Source organism: Poeciliopsis prolifica, unplaced genomic scaffold (assembly GCF_027474105.1).
Source record: "Poeciliopsis prolifica strain line A6 unplaced genomic scaffold, Auburn_PproV2 SCAFFOLD004, whole genome shotgun sequence".
Classification (NCBI taxonomy): Eukaryota; Metazoa; Chordata; class Actinopteri; order Cyprinodontiformes; family Poeciliidae; genus Poeciliopsis; species Poeciliopsis prolifica.
Window position 1 is genome coordinate 18,847,507 of NW_026562379.1, and position 23,692 is coordinate 18,871,198.

At 45.6% G+C, this 23,692-nt stretch overlaps 2 protein-coding genes across 2 annotated transcripts in view; one reads left to right on the forward strand and one right to left on the reverse strand.

Annotated features, from left to right (window-relative positions):
• The window catches only part of col4a3 (collagen, type IV, alpha 3), a 30,360-nt gene extending 26,813 nt beyond the window's left edge, over positions 1–3,547 (reverse strand). Inside the window, exons 1-2 of the mRNA XM_055028023.1 lie at positions 3,360–3,547; positions 493–549 (exon numbers count right to left, since the gene is read on the reverse strand). Of these exons, the coding sequence (XP_054883998.1) occupies positions 493–549; positions 3,360–3,455 (153 nt within the window). The 5' untranslated portion in view covers positions 3,456–3,547. The remainder of the gene's footprint in view (positions 1–492; positions 550–3,359) is intronic.
• A 132-nt stretch (positions 3,548–3,679) lies between these two features.
• The window catches only part of col4a4 (collagen, type IV, alpha 4), a 32,091-nt gene continuing 12,078 nt past the window's right edge, over positions 3,680–23,692 (forward strand). Inside the window, exons 1-27 of the mRNA XM_055028024.1 lie at positions 3,680–3,862; positions 7,218–7,397; positions 7,540–7,582; positions 11,501–11,572; positions 15,530–15,664; positions 15,757–15,801; positions 15,877–15,993; positions 16,070–16,138; positions 16,213–16,248; positions 16,323–16,385; positions 16,661–16,696; positions 16,882–16,923; positions 17,312–17,392; positions 19,003–19,047; positions 19,214–19,276; positions 19,349–19,393; positions 19,470–19,523; positions 19,640–19,700; positions 19,762–19,866; positions 20,474–20,626; positions 20,692–20,781; positions 20,852–21,009; positions 21,086–21,155; positions 21,968–22,074; positions 22,434–22,617; positions 23,379–23,444; positions 23,517–23,624. Coding sequence (XP_054883999.1) covers positions 7,351–7,397; positions 7,540–7,582; positions 11,501–11,572; positions 15,530–15,664; positions 15,757–15,801; positions 15,877–15,993; positions 16,070–16,138; positions 16,213–16,248; positions 16,323–16,385; positions 16,661–16,696; positions 16,882–16,923; positions 17,312–17,392; positions 19,003–19,047; positions 19,214–19,276; positions 19,349–19,393; positions 19,470–19,523; positions 19,640–19,700; positions 19,762–19,866; positions 20,474–20,626; positions 20,692–20,781; positions 20,852–21,009; positions 21,086–21,155; positions 21,968–22,074; positions 22,434–22,617; positions 23,379–23,444; positions 23,517–23,624 — 2,095 coding nt within the window. The 5' untranslated portion in view covers positions 3,680–3,862; positions 7,218–7,350. The remainder of the gene's footprint in view (positions 3,863–7,217; positions 7,398–7,539; positions 7,583–11,500; positions 11,573–15,529; positions 15,665–15,756; positions 15,802–15,876; positions 15,994–16,069; positions 16,139–16,212; positions 16,249–16,322; positions 16,386–16,660; positions 16,697–16,881; positions 16,924–17,311; positions 17,393–19,002; positions 19,048–19,213; positions 19,277–19,348; positions 19,394–19,469; positions 19,524–19,639; positions 19,701–19,761; positions 19,867–20,473; positions 20,627–20,691; positions 20,782–20,851; positions 21,010–21,085; positions 21,156–21,967; positions 22,075–22,433; positions 22,618–23,378; positions 23,445–23,516; positions 23,625–23,692) is intronic.

Here is a 23,692-nt window from a genome sequence, read left to right on the forward strand (position 1 = left end):
CACTCATGTATGAGCTTCTCACATCCTCCCCTCACTTTCTGCTTCGGCACAGCGTCTCCCCATCGTCAGCTCGTTAGCATCATCACTGCTCTAACAAACCCAGAAAGTATCTGATAACTTCACTCTTCATCTTTTTTATTCCCATTAATTATAAACATTTTGTCTTAATGCTCAAATATAGAAGAATGTTTTGAAAATGTTTTAATAAAACATTTTCAGTGGGACATTCCTCCGGACCGGACCACTCTGTTTTTGTAAATATTTATGTTGAAATGTTGCCCTTAATGTCCAGTTTTATTCTTTATATTTGACCTTTTTGTGAGTCTGTTTTATTTTTACGTGATATTTTGATCTGATTAGCTTATTGGAAATATTTCCCTTTGTGTTGAACGACTACATACATTAAGAGCTTTGAATTGAAACCACATTATAGCCCGGATGTTAAAGGTGAAAGATGTTCTAACCCACCTGTTAAAGAGGAGACCTGCTCACCTTTTGACCTTTGACCCCCTCGCAGTGACAGCGGGACTTCCCGGTGCAGTGACAGACCTGAAGAGACAAAAACAGGCGATGCTAAGTTTAACTTAGCGTAGCTTATCTTACTGTAGCCTTATGTGGTTTAATTTAGCTTAGCTTAATGTAGCTTAGCTCTGATTGATTTAGCTTAGCTTAATAACCAGAACAGTTTCAAGTAAAATGAAACACATTCACTCATATGAACAATATTTTATCATACATTATAGAATATAAGATTTTTAAAAAAACGTTTCAGGGTCACCAATAAAAGTGATTTGTGATCCGGTTAAAAGACGAATCAAAATAAATAATGAATTAAACATGAAAGACGCGCAGCTAAATATAATAAATGAATAAAAATAAAGGCAGGAAGCTGAAATAAATAAACAGAAAACAATTAAGATCAAAAGTAAAGGGAAAAAAAGATGAGCAGTTTAATAAATGAATAAATAAAAAAATTAAAAATTGGAACAATGAGCAGCTGAAATACATAAATAATAAAAGAAATGATGCATTTTGGATGAGCTGAAGGTCAGAGGTCAGGCCATTCGCAGTGCAAACATCACAAACACAAATCTCCAAGTTTTTATTTCATTCAGTTTTATCAGTTTTTATTTCATTCAGGTGTTTCGGTTTTTCAAAGGAAGGTAAACGTGACAGATATGATCAGTTATCACCAGGCTGAGAGGCAGCAGGAGAGAATGGGCCCCAGTGCGGAGCCCTGAGGAACTCCTCCTGCTGGAACCCCGGCTGCATTCAGCTCCTCCTGTCGCGCCTGCTGTGCATCGGTGCGTTCTCACGATGGCGGCGTCTCAGGGGCCCCCAGGGCCAAACACAAACGCCTTTTGTAACCAGCAGGTGAAACTGTCGTCTTCCTGCGATAAAGATGGCGACAGACGGATCTCGCTCCAATCTGCTCCCTGCAGCAACACGTCCTGCGACCCGGATAAAAACTCATGACGTTGCATTTTTCCCTCAGATTTACACCGTTATGATTCTTATGAGGATTCAACAAATTTAGATGAACATAAACGTCTTCAGTTTGGGAGAAAACCTGTCATCCCTTTCCAGGCTTAAAACTAAATAAAGTTGAAGATATTTGTAAAAACTTTTTTTTTCACCTTTAACGTTTTTCTTTTTTCTTCATTTTTCTATTTTTCTCTCATTTTATCTTTTTCTCTATTTTTCATTTTTTTCCGCACCCTTTTAATTTTTTGTCTCAATTTTCAAAAATGATTTAGAAATAATTTCAAAACCAACATTAGAGTTAAACTTTTCTACTTTAGTTTGCAGTGGATGTTGGAAAACACCGACAAGACGACCCAGTGCAACAACCGGAAGCTCTGTGTGTGTGTGTGTGTGTGTTGTAACAGCACACTAGGACAAAGGGCTGACCCACTAACAGATTAACTAAACCAACACAGACCCGCCTGAGTTCAGAACCAGACGGACTTAAAGTCTGATCTTCTCTCTTCCTGCAGGACGATCAGCTGAAAAGACGAACATTTTGATGATCCAACACTGAACCGGTTCCCGTTTTGAGCCAGTTCCTGTTCCGAACCGGTTCCCGTTTTGAACCGGTTCCCGTTCCGAACCAGTTCCCGTTTTAAACCAGTTCCTGTTCCAAACCAGTTCCCGTTTAGAACCGGTTCCTGTTTTGAACCAGTTCTCGTTTTGAACCAGTTTCCGTTCTGAACCAGTTCCCGTTTTAAACCAGTTCCTGTTCCAAACCAGTTCCTGTTTTGAACCATTTCTCGTTTTGAACCAGTTCCCGTTCCGAACCAGTTCCCGTTTTAAACCAGTTCCTGTTCCAAACCAGTTCCCGTTTAGAACCGGTTCCTGTTCCAAACCAGTTCCCGTTTTAAACCAGTTCCTGTTCCGAACCGGTTCCTGGTTTGAACCAGTTCGAGTTTTGAATCGGTTTCTGTTCCGAACAAGGTTCCCGTTCAGAACCAGTTCCCATTTTAAACCAGTTCCTGTTCTGAACCAGTTTCTGTTTTGAACCAGTTCCCGTTCCGAACCAGTTCCTGTTCGGTTTTCTTCTGTCCCGAAGCAGCAGTTAGCTTAGCGACTTTAGCTTTAACATGAACCAAATGTATGTTTTGTTCAACACAGCATAAAAAAGTCAAAAAGATTTTGGACAGAAACGATCAGAAATGATCTGAAAATTATTCTGGATTATCATCGATTAATTGTAGATTTTCACAAAATATGAGGAAACCTGTAAATATTACGCAGTTTTTTTTTTTGCCTCGCATTTAAAGCACTTCCGGTGCCTTAACCAATCAAAACGCTTCAAACAATACATTTTGACAACCAACCAATCAGTGACGATCTCTTACGCATGACAGGAAATGCACGTGCTGATTGTTAAACAACAAAAGTGTTTAAGAATTATTTTAAAAACAACAAAACTAGAGAAGCAGGTCAGATAAAAAAAACAATATTAATCAGTAAAATCTGTTTACCAGCGAATTGTTCTATATTATTACTGTTAGTTATTTTCATTATTAATGTTCCTTTGTATTAATTTTAACTTGTCAATATAATATTTCATTATGATTTTTTAGAAACTTATATAAGTATGTCTGATTATTGATTTTATTTTTCATTAATATTAATATTAGCAATTTAACTAGTTTTATAACATTCAATAGTTTTAATTTATAATAATCATCAGATCCAAACAGACTCACCTGGTCCAGAGTAAATGTTCATTTACACAGAAACTTCAATCAAATCTGACCAATAGTTAATCAATAAGTTGACCTGATTAACAGAACAGCAGAACCAGAACCTGGACTGGTTCCCAGCATCGAGCTGCTGGGAACCAGTTTGCTCACCAGTTCTGCGGAGGCCAGCAGCAGCAGCAGCGGCGCGCCGAGGACCAGGACCAGCAGGCGGGGGATCCTCCGCCTCGCAGCCGCCGGAGACGCCATCCAGGCGGGCAGAGAGCAGCGCAAGTCCCGGCTCGGAGCCCCGGCTCGGGTCGGTTCTCCTCACAGATCCAGCGAGGATTGGGAAAGTGAAAGTCCAGCAGCGTGGAGGGAAGCCCCACTCCCACCTCCACCCCACCACCTCCACCTCCACCCCACCTCCATCCCATCCTGCGGGTTAAAGCCCGGTTCCGTCCCAGACCAGAGCAGATCGTTTTATGGTCGGACCTTCTCAGCTTCCCGCTGCATGTCTGAGCAAAACATTCAAACTTTCAGTTTCTTGCTGAGTGGATTTTACTGAGGACTGGACGGAAGCAGCTGCGCCTAATGTCGGACACAACTCCCGCTTTCTCTTCCTCCGCCTGAGGAATGAAAAGTGCGTGAAGCTGCGGACTCCGCGTCTCCCGCAGGTAAGGAGCTCACCTGCTGCTGTCGCTGGGCGGTGATGGGGCCAATTAGCGGCCAATTAGCGACTGATTAGCGGCCAATTAGCGCTGATTGGAGCGGAATCACGCCGTGACGTGGGAGGTTTTATGAATGAGGGAGAAAAGTCTCTACTGTGAATGAGAGTAAAGAGTTTCAGGATAAAACTTGAAGAATTTGATCCTTAAATCCACTGAAGACTCAGTGATGATGACTCAGCTTTAATGGATGTGCTGAGTCATCATGTGGAGGAACATTGAAGCTGCCAGAGCTGCAGGTTCTTCCCACTCAGCTGCAGAACAGACTGGATCTGTTTGGTCCTGCAGACTCAGACAGACATCAGGAGGCTCCTTAAAACCAAACTCAAAAAGCTCAGTTCAATATTAACTTTTTGTTTTTCTGAGGCCATGTTGTGGTAAGTTTGTCCTCTAGTCTTTGGGTTGCTGGTTCAACCTCCAATAAGCTCAGTTAGAGGCACCAACTGACCGACATTCACTCTGCAGCCGGAAACAGAAACTCTTTCCTGCATCGGATGTTTTCATGACAGTCTGAACAACAGAGATCCGAATTGTTCCGAAAGCGACCCAGGAAAACCTGGACATGTGGTTCTTCTGCTTCCTCTTCTTGGTTTTCCTGTTAGTAGCATCGCCGCCACCTACTGGTATGGAGTGCAAACCACATGGGATGCAATAAATCTGGTTGTAAATCAGGAAGGGGGCGGAGCTCTGTCACTCTCAGACCTTATTTGGAAATGGGACCATTGCACTCCGGAAGTGAAGGGGGCGCTATTTCCTATCCATTGTCTCCAGTTTTTGTTTTCTTCTTAAATCTGATATATTTTCTGAGTTTACCAGAGGAAAAGCGTAACGGCTTCATGAGCTCAGACTATTGCCTGCAGTTTTACCTGCTGTGGAAAGTTTTCTGAAATATTAAGTTTTAACTTGAGTTACTGTAACTATTTCTGTTCTGGCTCAAAATCTATTGAACTATTAAAGCTGACTCAGCTCAAACACAATCTGTCTCCTGTATTGTGTTGTGGATAAAAGAGGACGACAAATATAAATATTGCTCAATATTTGGTTGGCAAAGAAAACATTCAGCTTGTCAACTAAACATTGACCTCACTGTCTAAATATTTAGTTTGTAGCAAATGAATTGTCTTAATGTACTAAGCATTGAGTTTGCTGAATGTTTGGTTGGTTTCAGCTGAATGTTTTGCTAAATGAGGAGCTGTGGATGAAAGCGGACAGGTGTTGGCTGGAGAAACATCATGTCTACTTTGGTGCTGGATCCCGACTCCTTTGATAACAGAACCTTCATCAGAGCCTGGAGACCCAGAGTCCAATAAGACCAGCATCCTGAACGGTGCCAGAATCTCAGGAATCGCTTTTATTGTGACGGCTGTAAAATATGAAAGGTCGTTTTTCATCACAGGAAGCAAAACAAAGGAATGAAATGTTTTATTGTATAATTGGAGGGAATAAATACCTGCTGCAGGAAGTTCAGGATGTTTCTGAAGACCTGGGTCAGGCAGAACCGTCTCATGCAGAACCGTCTGATGCAGAACCGTCTGATGCAGAACCGTCTCATGCAGAACCGTCTCATGCAGAACCGTCTCATTTGTTAAACCCTCATTTTTTTCTCTCTCCAAAACTTTGGATACGTTTTGACTTTGTAACTATGGAAACGGCTCAGGAAGTCGGTCCAAAGTCTCGTTCAGGTTCTGCCCAGGTCCGGTTCCTCTCAGTGATTCAGATGTTCTGGATCGATTCTGGGATTCACCTTTAAAATCTCAGTTATAACTGATTGTTACAACTTTAATTTATTTCTGTTCAGGTTGTAATTTCTCAGCAGACGCTTTATCAGTGGAGCCCAAAGCGGCCCTCAGGGGCCCTGATCCCTCAGGGGCCCTGATCCCTCAGGGGCCCTGATCCCTCAGGGGCCCTGATCCCTCAGGGGCCCTGATCCCTCAGGGGCCCTGATCCCACCGGACCCTGATCCCTCAGGGGCCCTGATCCCTCAGGGGCCCTGATCCCTCAAGGGCCCTGATCCCTCAGGGGCCCTGATCCCTCAGGGGCCCTGATCCCTCAGGGGCCCTGATCCCACCGGGCCCTGAAATAACTGGGCCCCTGATCCCTCAGGGGCCCTGATCCCTCAGGGGCCCTGATCCCTCAGGGGCCCTGATCCCTCAGGGGCCCTGATCCCTCAAGGGCCCTGATCCCTCAGGGGCCCTGATCCCCCAAGGGCCCTGATCCCTCAGGGCCCCTGAAATAACTGGGCCCCTGATCCCTCAGGGGCCCTGATCCCACCGGACCCTGATCCCTCAGGGGCCCTGATCCCTCAAGGGCCCTGATCCCTCAGGGGCCCTGATCCCTCAGGGGCCCTGATCCCTCAGGGGCCCTGATCCCTCAGGGGCCCTGATCTGTAACTGGACAACATGGCTGATAAATTTATGGGAATAAATTCTTTGATGTTTCCCAGATTTTCCCAAAATGAGACTTTGCAAAAGTTTTCACACCTCAAACTTTCTCACGGCTTGTAAAGGAATCGGTTTCAACAGTTTGTACAAATAATCGGACCACAGGTTCTCAGTTGTTAGGTCTGGACTTTGACTAGGCTTTGACCAGAACTCGTTGTTCTTCCGGTCGTCCCACTTGGACGTCTTTACTGGTTTATCATTAATTATTTTGAAATTCCCAGGCTGACGGTGAAACGCTGGATCCCAGGAAACAGAAATGCTGCGTTGCTTTTTCCTCTGCAGCTGGACCTTTGATCTCTGAACAGAACCGGGTCCAAATGGCAGATTGATCACTTTAACTCTGCTTTAAATCTCTATCAGAGAGAAGCTGGCCCAGCAGAAACACAGTAAAGATAATTAACAGGTTTCCCCCCTGCGGTTCCTGAATCATTAACTTCTGCTTCACTTCGAGTCATGAAAGCCGCCATCATCAAACTGATGCTGAGTTCAAGTTGGTTGAATCTTATGGAGCTAAATTGGGGCCATTAAGAATGTTGGATTTTTATAAAAAACTGTAGTGTGGAGAATAAAGAAACGTTTTGAAACTGAATAATAATTTGCAAATGGAAAAGTTAACAATTTTGAAACAGAAAAAGTTTTAATACTTGAGTGGGTGGGGCTAATTTTCAGTTATATATATATATAATTATATATATAAAATACATATATATATATATTTTTTTTTTTGCACAAACTTTGCGGCTCCAATTGTGCTCCATAGGATCCCCCAAACGTTCTCTCGCTGTGCATCAGTTCACCCTGACTGGGTTTTATCTGCGCTGTCTTTACTGACAGTCTGTTGCTCCGTCTTGTTTTCTGCTCAGACGCCCCCCGGGCTGAAGGTGGCGCCGTCACGTCTCCTGGTTGTCTCTGCGCACTGACTGGGCCATCACCGTCTGGAGGCGGAGTCAGCCCGACTGGGTCATGTGGTAACCAGGACTCCACTCTGAGGACAAGATGTCTGCCGGTGCAGGCTCCGCCCCCCGGCGCCATCCGTGGATCTGGTAAAAAAGCAGCGCAGACCAGATTTTACATTTCTGAAACCCAACATTGGACTGGTCCGTCTGTGTGGACTGTAGCCATGGTGACAGGCTCCGTCTCGTCTCACCTGTGTCTCCTGTCTCACCTGTGTCTCCTGTCCCGCAGGTGTTTCCTGGCTCTGGTCACAGCTCCTCCAGGAGGTCAAGGGGTGAGTCCAAGAGTTAGGATGCCTGCATCCAACCACCAATGAACTGTTGGACGAACTGTTGGACGAACTGTTGGACGAACTGTTGGACGAACTGTTGGACGAACTGTTGGACGAACTGTTGGATGGTCCTCATTATGTCCCCCAGGTGGTTGCCATGGTGACCTCTCCTCCTGAGGCCTTTTTTTTATTTGTGGAGGAACTGAAGCTGCAGGAGGTCTCACAGAACCGTATCCATGGAAACAACCCAGGTGGCACCAGGCCAGGTGTTCCTCCTGGACCAGACGCCGGTCCTCCATCTTTCTGCCCGATTAACTGACTGAAAGATGGAAACCAACAAAGAAAGACGAACATTTGCAGATCAGATTCATGCTGTATGCAGCAGCCAATCAGATGCTTAGAGCCAATCGGGGGAGGATGATGGAGGACTGGTCCTGGTTCCTGGTCCTGGTTCCTGGTCCTTGGTTCCTGGTTCCTGGTCCTGGTTTCTGGTTCCTGGGCCTGGTTCCTGGTTCTTGGTCCTGGTTCTTGGCCGTGGTTCCTGGTCCTTGGTTCCTGGGCCTGGTTCCTGGTCCTGGTTCCTGGGCCTGGTTCCTGATTCTTGGTCCTGGTTCTTGGCCGTGGTTCCTGGTCCTGGTTCCTGGTCCTTGGTTCCTGGTCCTGGTTCCTGGGCCTGGTTCCTGATTCTTGGTCCTGGTTCTTGGCCGTGGTTCCTGGTCCTGGTTCCTGGTCCTTGGTTCCTAGTCCTTGGTTCCTGGTCCTTGGTTCCTGAGCCTGGTTCCTGGGCCTGGTTCCATGGTTCCTGGTTCCTTGGTTCCTAGTTCCTTGGTTCCTAGTCCTTGGTTTCTGGTTCCTTGGTTCCTAGTCCTTGGTTCCTGGTTCCTTGGTTCCTAGTCCTTGGTTCCTGAGCCTGGTTCCTGGGCCTGGTTCCTGGTCCTGGGCCCAGATTCAGGCGCAGTGAGGACATGAGAGCGGTGATGGAGGATGACTGGGTGGAGGGAGGATGGTGTTCTCTCAACAGTCATGACAAAAAGCGGCAGCTCTCCTGCCAATAACCATGGCTCAGTGGGTTCGAGTCCCGGTTTATACAACGCTGCGGGAAAGCGGCTGCTACACAAACACTGCTGCATGCGAGAAAACTCACCGTCTGGGGCCCACAGAGAAAAAGAAAACAGTCAGGGATGCCGAGTATGGGACTCGGCATGAGCAGGGTCAGGCCAGATTAGCTCCTCTCTGTCTGATGTTGTTGGGTTCGGGTTGTTTTTTCACCGGCAGGAGTCGGGACAGAAAGTCCCGCTTCAGACGGACTCTATGGGCCAGAACGTTGGGTTCAGTCAGAACAGCTCCAGGAGACCTTTGGATATAAAAGGCCCGCTTATGATCCCATCGCTCCGAAACAAACCTTCCATCACTGCCTTGCAGTGAGAAGGTTCTGGGTTCGAGTCCCGGCCTGGATCTTTCTGGGTCCAGGATGAGTTCTCACCGGGTACTCCGGCTTCTTCCTGCAGGACCGTTGAGTTAGCTGGTCTGGGCCGGGCTGGGGATCCATCCAGAGTGGACCCCGCCTCTCGCCCAAGAACCATTGGAAATAAACACCGGGCCCCTCGGACCCTGAAGACACTTCTGGACGTATTAGTGCTAGCAAGAGTACAAACTCCAGGTTTAGCTTAGAAAAGGCAGCTGCGCTAAAAACACCAATCAAACATTAGCTGAAGTACTATGCTAATATGCTATTTAGTGAAAGCTAATGCTAAAGTTCTACACTTACATGTAATTTACTGTAAACAATGCTAATGCGCAATACAAACAAGCAAAAGCTAATGCTAACGTGCTATACCAATATGGTATTTAGTGGACGCTACAATCAGGTGCTAAATTCAGCCAAGCTGTCACAAGAAAAAACATGAGGTCTCTTATCAATCAATCAATCAAATTTTATTTGTATAGCACATTTCAGCTACAAGGCATTTCAAAGTGCTTTACATCATAAACACAAAACACAAAGGCATGCAACATAGAATAAAATACCAAGTTTTTTTTGTTTTTTTTTTCCCTCCCCTTTCCCTTTCTCCCCCCTTCCCTTTGACACAGAATTTGAGCGCCTGTTACCGCCGGACTCCGCCGTCCGTTTAACCACGGGTATTCGCCGGGCCCCGTTGCCCACAACAGGAAAAAAAAAAAAAAAAACACATTATGTCTGTATTTTCTACATATAACCCTCAATGAAGTTTCTTAAAAAAAGAGAACATATGAGGAAACAATACTTTGTTCCCACACTTCAAAATAAGAGCATGAATATAAACGTCTAACTACTTTAAGAATTTTTAGTATCGAAAATCAAAACCTGACAAACTTTATTCTCTTCCCTGCAGCAGAAACTTTACTGAAAATAATGTAGTTGTTATGATACCAAGTTGAACACATTGTGTCGCTTAGTTTAGTTTTCTCTTTAAACCTGGTTTTGTTATTTCCATATTTATAATTTTTTCACCTTTTGAATGATTGTATTTTGCTCCAGTCGTCTCGGTCTTATCAAAGCATCAGCAGAAGCTAACATCATTTGTTTAGTCTGTGAAACATCCCAGATGACGATCCATCTCCACTGGTCTGATCTGATTTGATCACAGAACATCTGTTCTCATTCACCAGATTTTTTGTTGAAAGATTTAGAGATAACAGAGCGTGACTCTCTACGACTGATTCGATCAAAAAATACCAGTTATCTGCTTCCTAAGAAAATGGCGAAGCTCTTTTTTCTTTACACTTTTTCTGTGGTAAAGAAACCAGAATAAAAACATGAGGGCAAACTACTGCCTGCCTGGCGAGTCACAGCTTTTACCACAAACAGACCAAGGTACAGAGAGTCCCCGAAAACAGACGAGTCGAAGGAAACCTACAGGTAGAGGAACCAGAACCCAACAAAGAAAAACCAGGAGCTTAAATACTGAGGGAAGGGAAACGAGAAGGGAACCGGAGGACACGATTAGAGATGAGGAACAGCTGTGGCAGGAAAACTGGGATTAACACAGACAGAGCAAAATAATCTAAGAAATTTATAAGAATACAGAAATAAACTAAGACTAAACATAGTTTATTACCTAATATGGAAATATGCTAGTAATAATAACAGATAAATGAACTGAGGACAGCAGGATAAACGGAGAATGATCAAAAGAGAAAACTGAGATTTTAAAAGGAGCGGCTAAAGCAAAGGAAGTGGATTAGCAAATTCAGAGCAAAATTTCACAATAAGAGGCTCAAACATTTGAATTTGAAATGATCTCTGGTTTCCAGCTGAAGACCTGAAGCTGTGCGTTGACTCTAGATCTATAAATCTAGATCTGCAACTCAATATCTATAAATCTTTATGTTCCTCTTTAAAAACTTCAGTTTCTGTTCAGTTGGAAAAAGATTTGGCACATCCACACATTTCTGCTCAGTGTTTGGATGGGGTGAAAGGTCACCTGATGACATCATAACGTAGAGCTGTCTCATCGAGTTATGCTAATGAAGCTAGTGGCAGCATATAGGTGTTGAACAGGAGGTGTCCGGGGTCTGAACCTTGGGGAACTCCACATGTGACTTAGCTTCAATGAGAAGTTTCCTGTGGACCCACAGGAATCCCTGCTCTGTGGGTCAGACTGGACCCGGTCCAGTTCTGGACCCGATCCAGGCCACATCTTCTGGAACCCGCTTCTGCATGACAGAAGCGGGTTCCAGGTTGACCTCCGCCTGGACGAAGCTGCACTGTTGGAGACGATAAGACAGGAAGAACAAGACAACATGACAAAACTCTTCTGGATTTAAATGTTGCAGGAAGTGGAACCTGAACCCAACCAGACAAAACGAAGCAGAAGTTAAGATGCGTGAATCATGTTGAATCTTCATCATCATGACTTCCTGTCCTCTCCTGGTTTCCAGGGTGACCTGATGGAGCCGTGTGGTGGGCGGGACTGCACCACCTGCCAGTGTTTACCTGCCAAAGGAGCCAGAGTGAGTATTGATCCAGCCAATCACAGCGGTCCGTTTTATATTCCAGTTACTGGCCCGGCGACGCGTTTACTGGCAGGTCGGAAAACAGGAACACGGAGCGGCTCACGGCTGCTGGACCGGCGGAGGAACGAGGGGCTAAGCTAGAGGACAGCAGATTGAACACACACGCACGCACGCAAGCACACACACACACACACACACACTTTCATCACATCAGAGGACTTAATTATCAACACGTAGCTGCAGGTTCACTACAGGTTCAAATCCTGGAGTCTCCATACCAGCGTGGCTTCTCTCTGGAAACTCCAGCTTCCTTCCTCAGAAACCTGCTGGGTTAACTGGGTTAACTGGCTGCTGTCTCCAAGTGGCTGTATATATGGTTTTGCTCTGCCTCTCTGACTGGTGTCCAGTTGCTGCTGGATTTAAAATTACAGCTCAAAAAATTTAAATATCACAAAGAAGTTAAATATTTTTGGTGAAGCTCAAACATTATTGAAACATTTCAAAACTTTGACTTGTCATTTTTATAATTCCCGTTTACAGAGAATAAAAGCATAAAAATCAGTTCCTCAGAAAATTACAATATTGGGAAAAACTCAGCAATTTTATAGAAAGTTGAGTGGATGGAAAAAGTGTGGTAGGAACGGGGAGAATGTTCAATAATCTGAGGGATCTTCTGTGAACTAAACTGGGCTGGAATTGGAACATCTGGACCCCTATGATCAGACGGGTCCAGAACCAGAACCGGGCTGTTGCTAAGAGGACCAAATTCCAGATGAAAGTAAAGTTTTATCTGGACCTCAACCACGGTGCTGCATGTCCAGGGTGAAGTTTTCTCAGTCAGTGATGATCTGGGTCACCAGCTTGTTCTGGTCCTGGTCCACTGGGTTCTGAATGGTCCACTATAAGCCCAGCTATCCACCAGAACATTTTAGAGTCCTTCATGCTTCCTTCTGCTGGCCCGATTCATGGAGATGCTGGGTTCATTTCCAGCAGGACTTGGTTCTGACCCAGACAGCGGTACCAGAATCTGGTCTAAAGACCAAAGAGATACTGGGCTAGATGTGCCAGGAAACAGGCCTGACCAGAACCTTATAGGGAACCTATTCTGGATTGGCCTGGGAAAGATGAGAGACACCAGATTGGATGAAATATGCAGAATAATCAAAATTATGAGAAATAAAATTTTCACACCATGTCTGGTGAATCTTATTTATTTCAGCTTCAATAAAATACGGAAGTTTTTTCTCCATATTTCGGTTTGTGGCCCTGCATCCTGCAACGACCCGATAAGGATGGTGGGACCAGGCGTCCCCACAATGTACCAAAAACAAGAATAGTCAGCAGCCAATGAGACAACAGACAGAGCGTCACATGACTGTTCATTTCTTGCTGTCAGCTGACAAATAAACAACAACAAAAACAAAAACAGGCCATCCAGGTCCTAAGCAACCCACTGTGAGTGGATTGGCGCTGCGTGTGTGTGAGTGTATGTGTGTGTGTGTGTGTGTGTGTGAGTGTGTTTGTTCAGCTGAGGGCAGCAGACAGGCGGGGGGTTTATGGTTTGACGTCTGTCTCGGTGATTTCACAACCAAACAGCTTCAGAAAAAGGAGGGCGGACTAGCAGAGATCACAGCTGTCACATCCCATCACACACACGTACACACACACACACCTACACACGCACACACACACACATACACACAGACAGCCGCTCAAAGCGCTTTCACACACACCTCGGATCTATGGTCAGACGAACCGAGCTGCATCAGTTAACGCTTCTCCCACTGTCAGGCATGGTGGTGGAAACATCATGATGAGGCTCTAACATAACTGATGGTATTAATGGTTGCTGTGGTAAACATGGTAACAGCGGCCTTTGCAGTATTTTCTCTGGTTCTGTGTTGAAAACCGGATCCATCCAAACTCAGTTGAAGCTACACTGCTGCTTTTTCAATTTCAGCCTTTTAAAATGAGGCTTCCTGAAATTTTCAAAATAAGAGATTTTTCTGTACTTTTTCTGCTTTTAAAGCTCATAAGACATTTTGAACGGGTCATTCAGGTTCTTCAGCCATAAGATTGGAGCAAAGAGTTTTTCTATCTGTTCATCTTCCCAGAGTTTCTCTGATCATTCCTGAAGCTTCTTCATAAATGCGGACTGTGGACACTGACATTAGCATTAGCATTGAGATGCTAGCATAGCTTCACTGATAGGCTAACTCCTTTTAACTTAAACACAACAACAATCGTTTCCTACCGGGTTGTTTAGAAGCAGAAGCGGACCTCAGAGGGGAAACAAAAGTCGCTTCATCTCTGCTGTTAGCAGACGTAGCTGTGTGACAGGTTTACAGGCGTACCAGAAACACACAAACAAAGGTTCCCGCTCTCAACTTTTTAATCTAAAAATAGAACATTCAATTTATTGTGCAGAAATTACTTTCGGATGCTGGAAAGTCCTTTGCGGTAACAAAAAGCAGCCAGTACTGGAGGAGCTTTAGATGAGCCCAGTGTTGTGATGGAAACGGACCTGTGATCAGTAAACACCTGATTCTTCTGCTGAACATTGAGTTACATTGATAATGCAGGCAGCTCAGGTCAACCGTTTCCCTGGGACTCGCCTCCTCTGCGACGCAGTCTCAACACGCTCATGATGGTAGTTTTTGTTTTCGGTTTGAAGCCTCATTATCGAGCACATATTCCTGCCTCCTGCTGAACTTCTCACCTCCAACCGAACTTCTAACCCTAACCCCAACCCTTTTTTCATATTTCATCATGTTTCAGCCTTTTTACAGTTCATTACTTACATTATTGTGATTTTTCTATTTTGTCACAATAAAATATTTGCATGTATAATTTTTAGATCAATTTAATACAGTTTTGAAAAAAGCTGGACTTCCTCTGGCCTTTGACTTAGCTGCAGGTTCAACAACATGCCTTGCTTTGGAGATTAAAAGGATTCAGAAAATATTTATAAATGTGTCTCGTATAAAGGGAAAAACGGTTTTAGTTTGCATCTTTTTAATAAATGATAGCTTATCTTTTCTCTTTCTACCATAATATATTTGTTTTTTCATGAGAAACTGCAGACCATTTGTTAATTTGTGTTTAATTTCTATTAATTTTACAGAATAATAATTCTGTGTATATTATTGTGAGAAAACTGCTCACCGTCTAACCAGCTGTGCTGAATTTGATTCAAATTCAATTTTTTATTATTAAATATATTTTTATTGACATATTTGTAAGTTTAGATTTTATTTTGACCTCAGATCTGAGCTGCTGTTCTCAGTTTGTATTTGGTTTGATTTATGCGATACTGCCCCCATGTGGTCAGATATGTCACTGCAGGTTTGGCTCACTGGACTCTGCTGGTTCTGTCTGTGTCTGGGACATTTTAACTGATGGCAGTTAAAATGTGGGTTCATGTTCTGGCTTTCCGTCTCGGTTGGGTCAGTAATGGCTTCATCTTGGTCCCAAATTGAATGTTTCTGTTTGTTGTTGTGGACCAGGTTCTGTTGGTTTCTTTGTTCTGTCAGATGTTTAAATGCTTTGTCTGCCGGACACGTCGGTTCAAACGGTAATTTAGGCATCGCACAGTAAACGTTCATATCTTCTGTTCTGTATGTGTCACTGAGATGATGAGAGTCTGAAGGATGATTAGAAAATATCAACTCCTTGTGAAAACTTTCAAAAATAACTAAAAACACATGGGCGGAAACGGCTCGGCCTTGGGTAGAAATTGGGAACTGACTCTTAACCAGCAGAGTGGAATTATGGGAAATGAAGGAATCTGTCTTGTAGGAAGTAAGAGCAAGGTTGCATCTAAAACCGGCCGGACAGTGACTCTCCAGTACCGGGGCTGCAGGCCGCAGGTTCAGGCTGTCCAACGTTTTGCTTGGTCATGTGTCATTGTGTCGTATCAGGCGTTGAAGTTTCTAATAGTTTTATGTTCTGCAGGGTTTCCCAGGTCTTCTGGGTCCGCAGGGGCCTGAGGGGCCTCCAGGCTTCCCGGGCAGACAGGGTCTTCCAGGGCAGAAGGGCGGTAGAGGAGCCGAGGGGCCGATGGGAGGTTATGGGATAAAAGGAGATGAAGTGAGTAAACAACTGTTCTAACTGTGGAAGCAGAAAACCAAAGTAACATTCCTGAAGTCCAACATGGTGAACGTCTGTTTCTGTGGGTTCAGGGCCCCGCCGGTCTGCACGGTTTTCCGGGTCTGGACGGAGTCTCGGTAAGAGTCCTCCGTATCGGCGTCCCACAGCTGCAGGAGCGCAGAATCCTTCAGCTTCTCTTTGCATTTGCTCAGGGCCTCCCCGGCCCGGCTGGAGGGCCTGGACATCCAGGTCTGGATGGATGCAACGGAACCAGAGGAAACCGGGGCTATCTGGGGTTTCCAGGAGAACAGGGCTCTAATGGAGAACCGGTAAAAACCACTGGCTGTCACTGTTTGACGCCATGTTGAGGTGAAAGACTCTCACATCCTGTTGAACCCTTTGCAGGGTTTTACTGGTCCGAAGGGACTTAAAGGAGAACCATCGGCCGACTTCATCCAGTACCCCGGAGTTCCTGTAAGTACAGCCGACCTGCAGCGTCATGTTCTGGTGCGTTCAGCCCGCCTGACCGCAGTGTTTGGATCCAACAGGGCGAGGCCGGGCCCAGCGGACTGCCAGGCCTGCCGGTGAGTTGCCCCGAAAGCAGCTGAGTGCGTCACATTGTCCTGCTTCTGCTTCAGGTTTCTGTCTCTGCTTGCAGGGGGAAGACGGTCTGCCGGGACCAACCGGACCCGCGGGTCCAACCGGATCAGCGGGAATCGCTGTGAGTCACTTCATTTCAGCTGAATTACATGTTTCCAACACATTTCCGACCACTTTAAATCAATTTATTTCCATACAGGTACATTTTATTATCGTTTATTGAAATTCCTTCAGCTGAATTCAGTTCAAATAATATTTTGTTCATTGTAAAAAGTACATTTCAACAGAACTGTAGTTCATTTGTGTTCAGTTTGACTTCAGTTCAACACAGTTTGGATCACAGGATTTGTAGTTGGTTCCCTGGTGAGTAAATGAAACGTGTGTGTGTCTCCTCAGGGCTCTCCTGGTTCACCCGGACCGAGGGGCCCGCCTGTGAGTCACAACCGAGCAGATGCCAGTTCCTTTCATCATTTCACACTCAGCAGTTTAACAGTTTACCTCTTTAATGTCATTCTGAAGCAGTAAAACTGTTCGCAGCGCCTCCAGTCAATTATTGATTATAGATCGATTATGTCTCCAGCTGGAGGTTCTGATGTCGGCTTATGCTTTTGTTTCAGGGTCAAAAAGGTCGATTACTGCCGGGACCGAAAGGAGACGAGGTACAGAGACTGTTCACAGAGTTAATGTAGCGCCACCTAGTGCTTCATCCATCAGACCACGCCCCAGAAATATGACATCACATAGGCCACGCCCCCTTCACATCACATCCATCTTATTCCACTCTGAACTGTGGCTCAGCAGTCAGGAGGTTGGAGGTTCGATTCCAGTTAACCAAAATGACTGCAGCAGCTCTAAATGTACCATTGACCACGCCCCCTTTGGCCACGCCCCTCAGTTACATCACAGAGGACATGAACATGGCCGACCTTCCTCAGGTCTTGTAATGCCCCCTGTAGGTCGGTCAGTGCATTACATCCCTGTTGATCTTTACTGGGAGTCAGCTGAGTTCTGTTCGTTAACGTTTTCCATTTCCTGTGTGACCCACAGGGGGACCAGGGCCCCCAGGGGCCTCCGGGGCCCTTCGAGTACATTGACCCTCCAGAGGACTTGTACATCAAAGGGGAGAAGGTCGGAGCACATTTTGTCTTCCTTTTCTTTATTTTCTTGTGTTTTTGTTGATTTTAAATGTTCAGTATCTTTTATTTAGTTTTCCTTTAATGTTTTAATATTATAATGTTTTAAATATTCTGTTTTCGTCGCCGGGTTTCTTGTCAGGGTCTCGGTTCTAGTTCCACATCTTATTTCTGGATTTCTGTTGAATTTCTCTTTATTTTAATGGTGGGATGTGATCAGGGTCTGAAATTAATTAATTATATTTTAATCTTTTGACACTTTTGCTGCTAAATGATTGACTACACTCACCGGCCACTTTATTAGGTACACTCATCGAGCTCATTAACACAAATGTCGAATCAGCCAATCAGATGACAGCAACTCGATGCATTTCTTCATGGCCGAGACGATCCGCTGGAGTAAAAATCGAGCATCAGGAGGTTTAAGTGACTCTGAACGTGGCGTAGTCGTTGGAGCCGGACTGGCTCCGCTGAGTATTTCAGAAACTGCTGACAGTAGGCAGTGAGCGGCGGTTCTGTGTGGATAAATGTCTTGTTGAGGTCAGAGGTCAGAGAAGAATGGACTGGTTTGAGCTGATAGAACCGCCACCGATAGAACAACCGAGGTCAGCAGAAGAGCATCTCTGAACGCACATCACAGCGAACGCAGAAGTTTCCTGAAACTCCCGTCAGGTAGCAGCAGGAAACTGGACAGTAGAAGATTGGAAAACGTTGGTCTGATGAGTCTCAATTTCTGCTGTGACATTCGGATGGTCGGGTCAGAATTTGGCATCAACAACATGAAAGCCTGGATCCATCCTGTCTGGTATCGACGGCTCAGGCTGAGCATCCTGTCAACGCCACAGGCTGCCTGAGTGATGTTGATGATCATGTCTTTATGACTTCAGACTGGTTTCATGTCAGACTGGTTTCATCTCAGGCTGGATTCTTGAACAATAAGTTCAGTGAACTCGAATGGCCTCCAGGGTCACCAGATCTCAACAGAAACCTTTGGGATGTGGTGGAACGGGAACTTTGCATCATGGATGTGCAGCCGACTAATCTGCAGTGATGCTGTCATGTCAACATGGACCAGACTCTCTGGGGAATGTTTCCAGTTCCTTATTGAATTTCTGCCACCGAGGATTAAGGCAGTTCTGAAGAGGGTCCTCCCTGGTGTTGGCAAGGTGTACCTAATAAAGTGGCCGTATGAGCTCAGCAACAAAGAAAGTTTTTAATCTTCAACCATCAGATTGAAGCAAAGAGTTTCAGGAAGTCCTGATCTTTCATGGAGCTTCTTTAGAAATGTGGACTGTGGATGCTAACATTAGCGCTAGCTGCTACATGTTAGCATTGAGATGCTGTTTTAGGCTAGCACAACTTCACTGCTAAGCTAACTCCTTTTAGCACAATAGTATCTTTCCAGAATCCAAACAAATCGTTCAGAAGCAGAAATAAACGCGGAGTGGGCAAAGAGAATTTGTTCTGTACTTTGAAAATGTTGCTAAATAGAAGCTGAAGCAGCTTTTCTTTGTCTGATTAATGATTTGTTTTGTTTTATCCCATTTAAAAAGGTTTGGACATGTTTTAAGGTTGTCCTAAATCAGGTCTGGTTGTTTCTCTCAGGGATCTCCAGGGGAACCAGGACTGCGTGGCGTTCAGGGACTCCCGGTAACGTAGACCTCTTTATTAAGCTGCTGACTGTTTTGGTCCATTTTTGAATAAATGATGTTATTCTGATGTTAATGACGCTAAATATCCCAGAATAAGAGCCATTTTGGATCCTGTAGTGACCACTGCTGTGGGCCGCGATGAGGAAGTTCTGTTCTGGTTTCAGAGTCGGGATGCGCCGCCTGGGATCAAAGGAGAGACGGGGATCGTTGGATTTCCAGGAGCCAGAGTACGTTTCCTTCGATCCGATCCAGACGTTTATCCGGCTTCGGTTGCTGCATCAGTTTGTTTTTTCTTCCAGGGGGATTCTGGTCGACCCGGTCCGTCCGGACGGAAAGGCGCCCGGGTGAGTCAGAGCAGAAACGCTGGTCCGGTCTGATGGTTCTGAGTCGGGTTCATTAAAGGTGTTTTTGGGTTTTCAGGGGATGAGAGGGAGCCAAGGTCTCCCAGGACTGATAGGTCAAGAAGGTTTCAAGGTCAGTTGGGTTTGTGACCCAGGTCCAGTTAAAGTCTTTATTCTGGAAGCGACAGGGCAGATGTAAAGGAGCCTGTTATTTAAGTTCTTTGTTGTGATATGACTCTTTGTTTCCAGGGCTTTGCTGGTGATCCGGGCCCCGAAGGCCCCCCTGTGATCGATGATGTCACTCACATGGGTATGGATCAATACACCAATCAGCCATCGGTCGTGTGGTTTCTCATCGTCTTGTCTTCCAGGTGAGGCCGGGGACCCTGGGCTCCCCGGGGGGAGGGGCCCTGTTGGCGACACGGGGCCAATGGGAACGCTCGGTCCCCCAGGAATCCCAGGATCATCAACACCAGGTCAGTAAACTCATTTAACATCAAAGCTGATAATCAATAGGAAAGCATCCAATCGACTATCAGAGCCAATCATTGTAGGGTGATGTCATAAAGAGGGATGATGGTGGTCTAGTCAAATCGATGTTACTATGAGGGCCAGGAGATTGGAGGAGCAGGACGGTGTTGGTGTTTATTACAGTAAATATTCAGGATGTGATGAATAGAAACAAAAATGATGTTAATCATAATTTTAGTCAAAATGAACGGCAATAAGTTTGGTTCTTTTTACAACTTTTACAAGAGGATAAACGTCCGTTAGCCGCCAAACTAAACGTTTGACCAACTAAATGTTTAGGTCTAAATATACAATTAAAAAATTCTTCAATTTGAAGCTAAACACTTAGATTACTAGCTAAATGTTGATCTCCGAAATAAATAAAGTTAAAAAGCTAAATATTTGGTTTGCAAACTAATACTTTGCTTACAGACTAAATATTTAACCAGTAAGTTCAGCATTTAGTGAGCAAAACAAATAGTTAATTGTCTTACAGGGAACCTGTTCAGATTCAGGTGGGATGAATTTGGTGTCTCAGGTCCATCTTCAGGATCGTCTTGTGGTTTTCTTCAGGACTGAAAGGTTTTGATGGTCCAAAGGGAGAACCTGGGTACAAAGGGGAGAGAGGAGAGCCGGGTCAGACTACAGACGAAGTGGCACATGGAGAACCTGGAAAACCAGGACAGCGGGGACAACGAGGGCCGAAGGGACTGCAGGGCCTCCCAGGTACCACATGGGTTTCTGGTCTCTGCGGCTTCCATGTCCTCCATGTTTGGTCTCCATCTCTGCAGGAACGGTCTGTCTTAAAGGGGACATGGGAGACATGGGAGACCCAGGGGACAGAGGCTTTCCAGGACCCAGAGGCGATGAAGGCTTTAAAGGTCAGTGATGATTGTTTCTGTGAGGAACTGAACCCCAAAGTGGCAGATCAGCTCTGACTCCATGTTTCAGGTGTTCCTGGTGAATGTCGATGTAAATCTGTTGACCTGAAGGGCCCTCCAGGGCCTCCAGGGGCCGAAGGGCGTAAAGGGTCAACAGGTCAGCCCGGATCCCCAGGCCCCAAAGGAAGGGTGGGTCACCCTGGAGACCCAGGAGCGAAGGGGCCCCAGGTGAGTCTCCAAACAAAAAGATGGGAGGAAATGTCAGATGAGTTGAGCCTGAAGCAGGTTTGTGATTTTCCTGCAGGGACCGAAGGGCTTCAGGGGACCCGACGGCCAGAAAGGACGGAAAGGTTTCACTGTGAACGGCTGGAAAGGTCAGTTCATCACATTCAGTTTCACACAGATAATGACAAATTAAATTAGAGCAAACTGAGAGAACAGCAGCAGACTCTGAACTTCCTGTTTCCTTATTGCTGGAAATGTTTATCAACAAACTTCTGACCTTTAGGTGATTTTGTTTGTTTCCTTTGACCTATTAATTTTGTTTCATGTCTATAAAATTAATGACATATGAATATGATAAACAGAAACAATAAGAAACGTCACAAAATTATCAATAAATCATTTTGAGGAAGAGTTGAGAAACTGACACAAAAAAATAAAATTTAATTTCAAGATGAAATCTGAAACTAAATTATTGAACTCGTGACAGTTATTGGTCTGATTCAATATCAATATTTAGATCAATCTGCCAACTTCTTCTCACCCTCAAAACCCAGTAAATCTGGTTTAGTTTCCGAAAAACTTTCAGCAAAAAGCAGCAAAACTTCTGGTTTTACCTAGCAACGGGCCCGAGCCGTTACCTAGCAACGGGCCTGAGCCGTTACCTAGCAACGGGCCCGAGCCGTTACCTAGCAACGGGCCTGAGCCGTTACCTAGCAACGGGCCTGAGCCGTTACCTAGCAACGCCGTTCTAGTTCCACATCATCAGTTAAAAGGTGAAACTAATAGTTTTTCATCAATATTAAATCTATAATTACTAAAACCAAGTTCATGAAAAGTTACTTCTGCTAGTTTTCTTATTTCAATTTATCAAGAAACTGGACCTAAAGTATTTTTGCCATGTGATGAATGAATGAATCTCGTTTTCATGTCTCAGAGATTCTCATTCTGATTTCGTTTCCAGGTGAAAAGGGAGAAAAGGGCAGGAGGGGCCGCGAAGGGCCCCCAGGAGCCTGGGGGGCAGTCGGACCCCCGGGGCGCCCAGGACCACCTGGAGATCCGGGACTTAAGGTCAGCCATAGAGGCGGAGTCAGGGAGCAAACCGAACCGAACCGAACCGAACCGAACCGGACCGAACCGGACCGAACCGAACCGGACCGAACCGAACCGAACCGAACCGAACCGGACCGAACCAAACCGAACCAAACCGAACCGAACCGAACCGAACCGAACCGAACCGAACCAAACCGAACCGAACCGAACCAAACCGAACCAAACCGAACCAAACCGAACCGAACCGAACCGGACCGAACCAAACCGAACCGAACCGGACCGAACCGGACCGAACCGGACCGAACCGAACCGGACCGAACCAAACCGAACCGGACCGGACCGAACCGAACCTCTCTCCTGCTTGTGTTTGGCTTTAGGGGGACATTGTCCCTTCTTTCCCTGGAAACAAAGGCTTCCCTGGACCCCCGGGACCAGATGGATTCCCGGGGCGCCCGGGTCCCCCTGGAGTCGTGGTGGTGGGGCCCCCTGGGGCGCGAGGGCCCCCTGGAGACCCGGGACCTGATGGATTTCCTGGACCACCTGGAATGAAGGGAGATCCAGGTAAAGCTGTTGGTGAAGTCAGATAAAATGACTGGAGTGAAATTATTTCACAACATTTCCTGTTTTTCTGCTCCAGGTTCAGAAAGCGCTTTGCTCTGAATACAAATCAATTTACTGTGATTTTACTTCAGGTCCCAGTTCTCCCAGTTCTCCCAGTTGTCCAGTCTGTATGACAGAGTGATAACGTCGGGACATTTCATCCTCACTGTCTTGGTTTTTAGTTTATTTAGTTTGTTCCAGATCAACATGTTCTTTAATAATGTCTCCTGTCTGCTCACCTATCAATGCCTTTGTTTACAGCATTATTACAGAAACGTTAATAATACAGAAATAAACACCTAAAACATCAAATCAGTTCATCTGCACCAACTGCCTTCATTCCCTCCAGATCAGCTCAGTTCTTGAAACCAAACAAAATGGCTGCTAACGGCAGCCAGGCAACCAAGAAAACTAAATTAAAGGCAACCGATTGATTTGAAGTGACCTTTGACCTTTTCCAAGCTTGGAAAATTAAAATTCAGTAGAGAAGCTCAATAAGTGAGACTGCAGGTTGTAAGTATTGAATTTTGTTCTGAGAAAATAACTGCACTTGTTTTATATGAAGCCTTTACAGTAATAACTTTGCAGGTCCAATGAAAAATCACAGAATCGTAGCAAATGTTGCGTTTCTAGTCTCTGGTGATTGAACGTATTTTCAAGAAATTGTCTCTGTGATTTACTTTCTGATTTGACTCCACCGTCTCTGGTTCCTCCTCTTGCAGGAGACCGAGGCCCCTGTGTGTTGAATCCCGGCCGTCCGGGGCCAAAGGGAGACCGTGGACCACCAGGTAAGCCTCGTCTGAAACTCCCGTATCTTCACCTGTTAGTGCAGCTTCCTGCTCACCTGCCTCCATCTCCAGGTGGCCCAGGTCCTCCCGGTGCTAGAGGCACCGCTGGCGTCCGAGGGCCGGACGGGCCTAAAGGGGACCCGGGACTGTCTTATGCTCCAGGACCGCCTGGGGACCCAGGTACCTCAGCGTTGGGTCACACCTGTCCTGTCTGGACCGACGGCTCCATGTTTCTTCTTCTGCCCCTG